The sequence below is a fragment of the Oncorhynchus keta genome, chromosome 23 (assembly GCF_023373465.1).
Source record: "Oncorhynchus keta strain PuntledgeMale-10-30-2019 chromosome 23, Oket_V2, whole genome shotgun sequence".
Lineage (NCBI taxonomy): Eukaryota > Metazoa > Chordata > Actinopteri > Salmoniformes > Salmonidae > Oncorhynchus > Oncorhynchus keta.
In genome coordinates, this window is record NC_068443.1 from 48,299,982 (window position 1) to 48,312,421 (window position 12,440).

The window sequence follows — 12,440 nt, forward strand, 5'->3', positions numbered from 1 at the left end:
TAACCAAAACAGCAATAGATAAGGCATATTGACATTATGGAGAGGCATGTGTAGCCGAGTGATCATAGGGTCAAATGAGTCAGGGAGCCAATTCAGTAGTCGTTACTACGCTAGGTGAGCTGGAGACACGGCGATTCAGACAGCTAGCAGATGGGCATCAGGCAACGTCGCAACGGAAGAGCCTGTTGAAACCACCTCGACGTTTACGTTGCCAGACCAGTTGTGATGGATTGGCGGGGCTCCGTGTAGGCAGTAAAGAGTTCAGGCCAATTGGCAAAAGAGATATTGTAGCCCAAGAATTGGCTGGTGGACCTCTTTGGCTAGCCGGGAGATGGGCCTAGCTCGAGGCTCCAAGCTAACTGGTGCTTGCTTCGGGACAGAGATGTTTCCCAGGAGTAGCCACTCAGTGGCTAGCTGCGATGATCCGGTGTAAAGGTTCAGAGCTTGTGGTAGGGATCCAGAGATGTGGTAGAGAAAGAGCAGTCCGATATACTCTGGGTTTATATCGAGCTGTGCAGACTGGCAGGAATTGACCGGGCTGAGGCTGGCTGATGTCCGAGTTAATGTTGAGGACTGCTAGCAGTGGCTAACTGACTACTAGCTAGTAGCAAGTTAGCTGGCTAGCTGCTGATGGGGGTTCCGGTTCTAAAGTATAAAAATAAGAGATCCGTATCACATTGGGTGAGGAGGGTTGCAGGAGAGGATATCCAGTCCGTAGATAGAAAGGGAGATGAAAATATATACGAATTATATACGACGAAAATGATATATACACGGAACAGGTCAAAACACACGTCCGACTGCTACGCCATCTTGGAACTACCACACACTGACACTCCAAAACACACACTCCATCATTTGCACAACACGCACATAGATTTACACTGAATTGACACACACACAAACACACACCATCATCATATACGCTGCTGTTAATCATATATCCTGATGTCTAGTCACCTTTCCCCTATACATATCTACCTCCATCACTCCAGTATCTCTGTACATTGTTAATATGGTACTGACCCTGTCTATAGTTCCCTTTCCCCTATACATATCTACCTCCATCACTCCAGTATCCTTGTACATTGTTAATATGGTACTGACCCTGTATATAGTTCCCTTTCCCCTATACATATCTACCTCCATCACTCCAGTATCCTTGTACATTGTTAATATGGTACTGACCCTGTATATAGTTCCCTTACCCCTATACATATCTACCTCCATCACTCCAGTATCCTTGTACATTGTTAATATGGTACTGGTACTGTATGTAGTATGATTACTTACTTGATAGTGTTCTTCATATTCTTATTTTCATACTGTGTGTGCTTTTGTTTTACCTTATTCGTTTTAATATTGCATTGTTGCACTTGCAAGAACGGCATTTCACTCTATTTGTGCATGTGACATTAAAACTTGAAACTATAACCAAACAAGATCACTATAAGAAACAATACCAGATCGATGCAGCTGCCTTTGTCTTTCCAAGTGTGCAGTTTAACATATGACATGGATACATATTGTAGCGCATTCTGAAGGTATTCAGACCCCTTCACTTTTCCACATTTCTCTGACATTACAACCTCGTTCTAAAATGGATTAAATAAAAACAATTCTTCATCAAGTGTCACGTCTGTAGGGAACCTGGCACCATCCCTACGGTGAAGCATGGTGGTGGCAGCATCATGCTGTGGGGATGTTTTTCAGCGGCAGGGACTGGGAGACTAGTCAGGAGCGAGGGAAAGATGAACGGCGCAAAGTACAGAGAGATCCTTGTTGAAAACCTGCTCCAGAGCTCACAGGACCTCAGACTGGGGTGAAGGTTCACCTTCCAACAGGACAACGACCCTAAGCACACAGCCAAGACAACGGAGGAGTGGCTTCGGGACAAGTCTCCGAATGTCCTTTAGTGGCCCAGCCAGAGCACGGACTTGAACCCAATCGAACATCTCTGGAGAGACCTGAAAATAGCTGTGCAGCGATGCTCCCCATTCAGCCTGACAGAGCTAGAGAGGATCTGCAGAGAAGAATGGGAGAAACTACCCAAATTCAGGTGTGCCAAAATGATAAAAAAAACAGTTTTTCCTTTGTCATTATGGGGTATTGTTTGTAGATTGATGGGGGGGGGGGGACTTTTAATCCATTTTAGAATAAAGCTGTGAAGCAAAATGTTTTGGAAAAGTCAAGGGGTCTGTATATTCATTAAATTCAAGCCTTCATTGTTTTATAAATTCAGTAATGATGGAGTACCTTATCATCAAGGTCATCATCACTCTCGTCTATTTCCTCCAGTCGCAGGTTCCACTCATACTCCACATGGACGTGAGGGTTAAACTTCCCCTCTGCCGCCTCCATCAGCTAGAGGGAGAGAAGGAAAATGAAAGATATAAATAGAGGGAGAGTGAGAGACAGACATACAGACAGATTGAGAGAGAAAGAGAGACAGACCGAGAGAATGAGAGAGATACATACAGAGAGAGGGAATGAGAAAAAGAGAGACAGAGAGAGAGACAGTGAGACAGAGAATGAGCGAGATACATACAGAGAGAATGAGAGAAAGAGAGACAGAGAGAGAGAGAAAGTGAGAATGAGCGAGATACATAGAGAGAGAATGAGCAAGAGAGAGAATGAGAGATAAACAAAGGAGAAAAAGGCTAAGTTACAGAGAGTGACAATATTAATAGTATATATTTACATGACCATATCACAGACAGGATAGATTATGGGAAGAGGCAAGAACAGTGTGTGCAACGTGTGAAAAAGTGATATGATACTTCCCATAGTTGAGAACACTAGCATGCTTTTCTACATGAAGCAAAGCCAGTTCAGACTGGTAACCAGGGTGTTTGCATCAACAGCTAAGACTTCCTAGCTTAACAAGGCGGCCTGCAAGCTTTGCGCTGGAGTTTCTTGCTGCCCATGCTGCAACTATGCTGTTACTCACTACACATTGTCTTGTTTACTGCTAAACCAGCACAACCCCAGCCTCCACCTGTCAGGGGGATTGGTACAGCTATACCTGTAGTTTATTATTATGGTAACGATTGAGCATCGCTATGGCACTGAGCTACCCTGAAGCTGCAGAGCCTAACAACAAGACCTAATGTATTCTAATTTACTTCTAATAAATGGTTAAACCAATACATTGTGTTTCCTGTCTGAACTGACCACTGTGAGACTAGTTACATTGTGAGAGCTAGTCACAATACTGAAAAGGTTGTACTGGTAGACATGCAATAGTGTAGTAATGTCATATAGTACAGTACCTTCAGAAAGTATTCATACCCCTTGACTAATTCCACATTTTGCTGTTTTACAGACTGAATTCAAAATGGAAGAAATACATGTTTTTCTCACCCATCTACACACAATACCCCTTAATGAGAAAGAACTTGTATATAGAAATGTTTGCAAATTTATTGAAAATTAAATACAGCAATATCTAATTTACATAAATATCCACACACCTGAGTCAATACTATGTAGAATCTCCTTTGGCAGCGATTATAGCTGTGAGACTTTCTGGGTAAATCTCTAACAGCCTTCAACACCTGGATTGTACAACATCTGCCCATTATCCTTTTCAAAATTCTTCAAGCTCTGTCAAATCGGTTGTTGATCATTGCTAGACAAACATGTTCATGTCTTGCCATAGATTTTCAAGCAGATTTAAGTCAAAACTGTAACTCAGCCACTCAGAAACATTCACTGTCTTCTTGGTAAGCAACTCCAGTGTAGATTTGGCCTCTGTTTTGGGTTATTGTCCTGTTGAAAAGGGAATTCATCTCCAAGTCTCTGGTGGAAAGCACAACTGAACCATGTTTTCCTCCAGGATTTTGCCTGTGCTTAGTTCCGTTTAGTTTATTTTTAAATCCTGAAAAACTCCCCAGTCCTTAACGATTACAAGCATACCCACAACATGATGCAGCAACCACTATGCTTGAAAATATGGAGAGTGGTACTCAGTAATGTGTTGTATTGGATTTGCCCCAAACATAACACTTTGTATTCAGGACAAAAAGTGAATTGCTTTGCCACATTTTTTTCAGTACTACTTTAGTTACTTGTTGCAAACAGGATGTATGTTTTGGAATATTTTTATTCTGTACCTGCTTCCTTTTCACTCTGTCAATTAGGTTATTAGGTTATCAATAACTACAACGTTATTGATCCATCCTCAGTTTTCCCATATCACAGCTATTAAACTCTGTAACTGTTTAAATTCATCATTGGCCTCATGGTGAAATTGATACACCATCCAAAGTGTAATTAATACCTTCACCTTGCTCAAAGGGATATTCAATGTCTGCTTTTTTGTTATCTCACCCATCTACCAATAGGTGACATTATTTACGAGTCATTGGAAAACCTCCCTGGTCTTTGTGGTTGAATCTGTGTGTGAAATTCACTGCTCGACTGAGGAACCTTACAGATACAGTAATTGTATGTGTGGTATTCTGCCCTTGAGTTGCGTTCCCATGCAAAACTAGACAGATAGCTAACAACTAAGTCCCAAGGCGTGACTTTTCTTGAATGAATATATTGAAAACGTTTATGTTGTGAAAAAACAAATATTTTCCAAGGCTGAAATAACTACACTGAAAGACCTGCACCGTAGCGTTGTTTGTAGCTGCTTCTATGCGTGCAGAACAAATTCTCTACTTCCTGTTTGCGTCGTCTTTCTAAGTACCAGAAAGCTCCACTAGGGGGCAAATAACACCATTGAACACAATGAAAATCCAATTTAACCATTGTAATAAAGTAATCTTACCTTCTAACAGGATGGCAGCACATGTGGTGGACAGAGATGAGGTAGCACATTTTTACTCCTGAACATATTTAGGCTTGCCATAACAACGGGGTTGAATACTTATTGACTGAAGACATCTCAGCACTTTAATTAATTTAATTTGAAAACAACAGAATGTAGAAAAAGTCAAGTGTGAATACTTTCTGAAAGCACTGTACATACTGTATGCCACTTGATGTTTGTATTATGTGGTTGGATGTGGTGATACTGTGGGAGGTTCGTTTCAACCACTAGCTGCCAGGTTGACAGAGGTATTCAGGGGAGTTAATAAAGAAGCATACGAGGGTACTCACATTGTCCGCACTTCTACAGGACATAGCATGCTTCCCTTGTCCTCTGTTGCTAGTAATGACAGGGGGAACTGGAGCACTAACAGACCATGTCTGTCAGTCTCTAAAACAGTTTGATGTTGCTGGAAATAATCCAGCCTTCTAGATATTAAGGTTGATACTCACCGGTTCCTCGCACTGGGTATCTCGCAACCTTCTTGCAATGTCCAGAGCAGTCTCTCCACTTTGATTGGCTGAAAGAACAAGTAGGCAGTGGTCACCATAAGTGCGGAGTCTCATGACGTGATTTGTAATTTGACGATGGTTTTCTTATATGGCCCCAAGGGGATAAATGAAGTTGTAATGAATTGATTTGAAATGACATGACATGACATGCAACAAAAGTCAGATGATGTTTTAATGTTGTGAGGGAAATTATGGTTTTAGAAAAACAGACTGGATAAATACTTAATAATTGTTAAATTGTTAAATACTGTGATAAAGGGGCAGATAATTACTTGACTGCTTTTTACAATTACAGTAGTTACTTTTCCTAAACTATTTGATATATGCCTGAAAGTAAGAAAGAAAATATTTCTGAAGAAAAAAAGTACTTGTAAAGTACTTACAAATGTATTTCATAGCTATCCAGAACAAACAAATCATGTCTCTCTCTATCTCCAACCTCTCCAAAAAAACACCTTGGTTTGCCTCACATATTTCAGTCCTATGAAATCTAAGATTATAAACATGCAATGAGATGACAAGTCCGACAGGGACAATCCGAGAGTTTTGCACACACCGATGTCGATGGCTGGTTTGCCCCGCAGTAGCAGTTTCAAACATTCTTGTTTTTTGTACAGACAGCAGTAGTGTAGTGCAGTGTTTCCATTCTCCGTCTGCCTGTCTAGATTGCCACTGGGGGAGGAGAGTGAGAGAGACTGATTCTGTCAAATTCTAATAATAATAATAGTAATAGTAATACAAAGAATAAAAAAGTAAACCTTAAGAATCATTAGTAAGTCATTAACAAGTATTTAGTAAAAGTGTTGGTTATACGTTCCAACTTTAAATGTGTGATTGAGTTCCCTCTGCCGGGACACTACTGTCATATACCTGTTTTGCACCAGGAAGTCCACTAGATGCAGGGAGGTCTGGTCAGCAGTCCTCACAGAGTAGTGGAGGGCAGTCTCACCGGGCTCCTGTTGGGAACGAGTCTGTGTATTTCAACTACAGTACCAGTCTAAAGTTTGGACACACCTACTCATTCAAGGGTTATTTATTTATTTGTACTATTTTCTACAATAACTGTGAAGGCATCAAAACTATGAAATAACTCATATGGAATCATGTAGTCGCCAAAAAATTATTAAAACATATCAAAATATGTTATATATTTGAGATTCTTCAAAGTAGCCACCTTTTGCCTTGATGACAGCTTTGCACACTCTTGGCATTCTCAAATCAAATCTAATTTTATTTGTCACATACACATGAGTAGCAGATGTTAATGAGAGCGAAATGCTTGTGCTTCTAGTACCGTCAGTGCAGTACTATCTACCTTATACACATTATTAGGAAATGGAAGACATACAAGACCACTGATAATCTCCCTCGATCTGGGGCTCCACGCAATATCTCACCCCGTGGGGTCAAAATGATCACAAGAATGGTGAGCAAAAATCCCAGAACCACACGGGGGGACCTAGTAAATGACCTGCAGAGAGCTGGGACCAAAGTAACAAAGTCTACCATCAGTAACACACTACACACAAAACCTGCAGTGCCAGACGTGTCCCTCTGCTTAAGCCAGTACATGTCCAGACCCGTCTGAAGTTTGCTAGAGAGCATTTGGATGATCCAGAAGAAGATTGGGAGAATGTCATATGGTCAGATGAAACCAAAATATAACTTTTTGGTAAAAACTCAACTCATCGTGTTTGAAGGACAAAGAATGCTGAGTTGCATCCAAAGAACACCATACCTACTGTGAAGCATGGGGGTGGAAACATCATGCTTTGGGGCTGTTTTTCTGCAAAGGGACCAGGATGACTGACCCGTGTAAAGGAAAGAATGAATGGGGCCATGTTTCGTGAGTTTTTGAGTGAAAACCTCCTTCCATAAGCAAGGACATTGAAGATGAAACGTGGCTGGGTCTTTCAGCATGAAAATGATCCCAAACACACTGCCTGGGCAACGAAGGAGTGGCTTCATAAGAAAGCATTTCAAGGTCCTGGAGTGGCCTAGCCAGTCTCCAGATCTCAACCCCATAGAAAATCTTTGGAGGGAGTCGAAAGTCCGTGTTGCCAGCAACAGCCCCAAAACATCACTGTTCTAGAGGAGATCTGCATGAAGGAATGGGCCAAAATACCAGCAACAGTGTGTGAAAACCTTGTGAAGACTTACAGAAAACGTTTGACCTCTGTCATTGCCAACAAAGGGTATATAACAAAGTAATGAGATAAACTATTGTTATTGACCAAATACTTATTTTCCACCATAATTTTCAAATACATTCATTAAAAATCCTACAATGTGATTTTCTGGATTTTTTTTCTCATTTTGTCTGTCATAGTTGAAGTGTACCTATGATGAATTTTTTGTAAACTTTTTTGCCCCGCTGTAAATGCAATCTATTAGAAGCAGGCCTCCTAATTGTCCCTACAATTTCTAAGCAAACAGCTGGAGGCAGGGCTTTCTCCTATAGAGCTCCATTTTTATGGAATGGTCTGCCTACCCATGTGAGAGACCCAGAGTCAGTCTCAACCTTTAAGTATTTACTGAAGACTCATCTCTTCAGTGGGTCATATGATTGAGTGTAGTCTGGCCCAGGAGTGTGAAAGTGAACGGAAAGGCTCTGGAGCAACGAACCGCCCTTGCTGTCTCTGCCTGGCCGGTTCCCCTCTTTCCACTGGGATTCTCTGCCTCTAACCCTATTACAGGGGCTGAGTCACTGGCTTACTGGTGCTCTTTCATGCCGTCCCTAGGAGGGGTGCGTCACTTGAGGGGTGCTTCACTGATGTGATCTTCCTGTCTAGGTTGGCGCCACCCCTTGGGTTGTGCCGTGGCAGATGTCTTTGTGGGCTATACTCGGCCTTGTCTCAGGATGGTAAGTTGATGGTTGAAGATATCCCTCTAGTGGTGTGGGGGCTATGCTTTGGCAAAGTGGGTGGGGTTATATCCTTCCTGTTTGGCCCTGTCCAGGGGTGTATCATCGGATGGGGCCACAGTGTCTCCTGATCCCTCCCGTCTCAGCCTCCAGTATTTATGCTGCAGTAGTTTATGTGTCGGGGGGCTAGGGTCAGTTTGTTATATCTGAAGTACTTCTCCTGTCTTATCCGGTGTCCTGTGTAAATTTAAGTATGCTCTCTCTAATTCTCTTTCTTTCCCTCTCTCGGAGGACCTGAGCCCTAGGACCATGCCTCAGGACTACCTGGCATGATGGCTCCTTGCTGTCCCCAGTCCACCTGGGCCGTGCTGCTGCTCCAGTTTCAACTGTTCTGCCTGTGATTATTATTATTTGACCATGCTGGTCATTTATGAACATTTGAACATCTTGGCCATGTTCTGTTATATTTTCTCCACCCGGCACAGCCAGAAGAGGACTGGCCACCCCTCATAGCCTGGTTCCTCTCTAGGTTTCTTCCTAGGTTTTGGCCTTTCTTGGGAGTTTTTCCTAGCCACTATGCACACCTGCATTGCTTGCTGTTTGGGGTTTTAGGCTGGGTTTCTGTACAGCACTTTGAGATATCAGCTGATATCTGATAGCTGTTAGTGATTGGTGTGTAGCAGTCTGATATCCTTGAGATTGAAAACCAGCTTCTGTCTCTCGGTCCCAGCTGTGATGCACCTGTACTGACCTCGCCTTCTTGATGTGAACAGGCAGTGGCTCGGGTGGTTGTTGTCCTTGATGATCTTTTATGACCTTCCTGTGACATCGGGTGCTGTAGGTGTCCTGGAGGACAGGTAGTTTGCCCCCGGTGATGCATTTTGCGGACCACACTACCCTCTGGAGAGCGATTGAGGGCAGTGCAGTTGCTGTACGATGCAGTGATACAGCCCGACAGGATGCTCTCGAATGTGCATCTGTAAAATTTGTCAGGGATTTTTAAGCCTCCTAATATTGAAGAGGTGCTGTTGCGCCTTCTTCACCACACTTTCTGTGTGGGTGGACCATTTCAGTTTATCTATGTGCACGCCGAGAAACTTAACTTTCCAACTTCTCCACTACTGTCCCTTCGATGTGGATGGGGGGTGCTCCCTCTCTCTGAGAGGTTGTTATCCTGGCATCACACTCCGAGTGCCCTGACCTCCTCCCTGTAGGCTGTCTCGTAGTTGTTGGTAATCAAGCCCACCATCAGAAAGTCCAGGACCTAATTGCACAGGTCGGGTTGAGAGTCAGGGCATCCAGTTTAATGATGAGCTTGGAGGGAACCGTCGTGTTGAATGCTGAGCTGTAGTCAATGGACAGCATTCTTACATAGGTATTCCTCTTGTCCAGATTGGATAGGGCAGTGTGATGGCGATTGCCTCGACTGTTGACCTGTTGGGGAGGAAAGCAAATTGAAGTGGGTCTAGGGTGGCAGGTAAGGTAGAGGTGATATGATCCTTGCATTGTCTCTCATAGCACTTCACGACGACAGAAGCGAGTGCTACTGGACGGTAGTAATTTAGTTCAGTTACCTTTGCTTTCTTGGGTACAGGAACAATGGTGGACATCTTGAAGCATGTGGGGACAGCAGACGGGATAGGGAGCAATTGAATATGTCCAAAACTCTCCAGCCAGCTGGTCTGTGCATGCTCTAAGGACGTGGCTAGGGATGCCGTCTGGGCCAGCAGCCATGCGAGAGTTAACATGCTTAAATGTCTTACTCACATCGGCCACGGAGAAGGAGAGGGGGGGCCACAGGCTTTGTTAACGTGCCGCGATGGTGTCACTGTATTATCCTCAGAGGGAAAATAAGGTGTTTAGTTTGTCTGCAGTGTAACGTGGCTGGTTTTCTTTCTGTAATCCGTGATTGTCTGTAGACCCTGCCACATACGTCTCGTGTCGGAGCCGTTGAATTGCGACTCCACTTTGTCCCTATACCAACATTTCACTTGGTTGATTGACTTGCGGAGGGAATAACTACACGGTTTATATTTGGCCTTATTCCCAGTCCTCTTTCCATGGTTAAATACGGTGGATCGCGCTTTCAGTTATGCGCGAATGCCGCTATCCCTCCACGGTTTCTGGTTAAGGTAGGTTTTAATAGTCACAGTGGGTACAACATCTCCTATGCACCTCCTTATAAACTCACTCACAGAGAGAGCGTATAGATCAATGTTATTCTCTGAGGCTGACCGGAACATATCCCAGTCTGCGTGATCAAAACAATCTTGAAGCGTGGATTCCGATTGGTCAGACCAGCGTTGAATGGTTCTCGTCACAGGTACATCCTGTTTGAGTTTCTGCCTATAAGACGGTAGGAGCAAGATAGACTCGTGGTCGGATTTGAGGAAGGGAGGGCGAGGGAGGGCCTTGTATGCATCGTAGAAATTAGAGTAGCAGTGATCGAGTGCATTACCCTTGCAAGTGCTGAAATCAATATGCTGATCAAATTTGGGTAGCCTTGTTCTCAAATTTTCTTTGTTAAAATCTCCAGCTACAATATATGCAGCCTCAGGATATATGCTTTCCAGTTTACATACAGTCCAGTGAAGTTCCTTGAGGGCCATTGTGGTGTCTGCTTGACGGGGAATACACACAACGGACAAGAACCCTTCTTCCCAGAGAGGTGTTTATCTCTGTCGGCACGACGCATGAAGAAGCTCGATGGCTTCACCGACTCCAACAACGTATCCCGAGAGAGCTTTCCGTGAAACAGAGTATGTTACAATCCCTGATGTCTCTCTGGAAAGCAACCTTTGCTCGAATTGTGTCTACCTTGTTGTCAAGAGACTGGCCATTGGTGAGTAGTATTCCCGGTGAGTGGTGGGCGATGTACATATCTATGGAGCCTGACCAGAAGGCTGCTCCGTGGCGTTGCTTTGGGTCGACTTCTGGGATTAGGTCCATTGTCATGGGTGGGCGGTCCAAACCAAGGATCCGCTTCGGGAAAGTCGTATTCCTGGTCGTAATGTTGGTAAGTTGACGTCGCACTTAATTCCAATAGTTCCTACCGGTAATAGCGCTTAAGATTTTCTGTGCTAACAATGTAAGGAATAATACACACACAAAAAAAATATTGCATCTTTTCTAGTAAGAGAGTCAGTACCATCTTGTGTCTCTCAATCAGCTTCATATGGAATGCTTTTCAAAATGTCTTGAGGGAGTTCCCACATATGCTGAGCCCTTGTTGGCTCCTTTTCCTTCACTCTGCGTTCCAACTTATCCCAAACCATCTCAATTGGGTTGTGGTTTGGTGATAGTGGAGGCCAGGTCATCTGATGCAGCACTCCATCATTCTCCTTCTTGGTCAAATACACAGCCTTTGCACAGCCTGGAGGTGTGTTTTGGGTCATTGTCCTGTTGAAAAAAAAAAAAACACAAACCAGATGGGATGTGTATCGCTGCAGAATGCTGTAGAAATCACTGACAGCATCAACAGCAAGTCTCTTTTTCTTATTGGTGTCCTTTAGTAGTGGTTTCTTTGCAGCAATTCGACCATGAAGGCCTGATTCATGCAGTCTCCTCTGAACAGTTGATGTTGAGATACGTCTGTCACTTGAACTCTGAAGAATTTATTTGGGCTGCAATCTGAGGTGCCGTTAATTGCCCATTTCTGAGGCTGGTAACTCTAATGAACTTTTCCTCTACAGCAGAGGTAACTCTGGATCTTTCTTTCCTGTGATAGTCGTCATGAGAGCCAGTGTCATCATAGCTCTTGATGGATTTTGCGACTGCACTTTAAGAACTTTTCCGGATTGACTGACCTTTGTCATAAAAAGTAATGATGGACTGTCGTTTCTCTTTGCTTATTTGAGCTGTTCTTGCCATAATATGTAATTGGTCTTTTACCAAAACGTGTATACCACCCCTACCTTGTCACAACACAACAGATTGTATCAAACGCATTAAGAAGGAAAGAAATTCCACAAATTAAGTTTTATCAAGGCACACCTGTTAATTGAAATGCATTCCAGGTGATTACCTCATGTAGCTGGTTGAGAGAATGCCAAGAGTGTGCAAAGCTCTCATCAAGGCAAAGGGTGGCTACTTTGAAGAATGTCAAATCTAAAATATATTTGGATATGTTTAACACTTTTTTGGTTAGTGTATGATTCCATATTTGTTATTTACTTGTTTTGATGTCTTCACTATTATTCTACAATGTTGAAAATAGTAAAAAAATAAAGAAAATTAGTAGGTGTGT

General features: G+C 43.1%; 1 protein-coding gene across 3 annotated transcripts in view; it reads right to left on the reverse strand.

Moving 5' to 3' along the window:
* Positions 1 to 12,440, reverse strand: part of LOC118401640 (arf-GAP with SH3 domain, ANK repeat and PH domain-containing protein 1-like) — a 171,485-nt gene that overhangs the window by 15,183 nt on the left and 143,862 nt on the right. For all 3 annotated transcript variants that reach the window (XM_052477345.1, XM_052477346.1, XM_052477344.1), the window contains exons 18-21: positions 6,202 to 6,287; positions 5,888 to 6,003; positions 5,272 to 5,339; positions 2,257 to 2,364 (exon numbers count right to left, since the gene is read on the reverse strand). In XM_052477345.1, the coding sequence (XP_052333305.1) occupies positions 2,257 to 2,364; positions 5,272 to 5,339; positions 5,888 to 6,003; positions 6,202 to 6,287 (378 nt within the window). The remainder of the gene's footprint in view (positions 1 to 2,256; positions 2,365 to 5,271; positions 5,340 to 5,887; positions 6,004 to 6,201; positions 6,288 to 12,440) is intronic.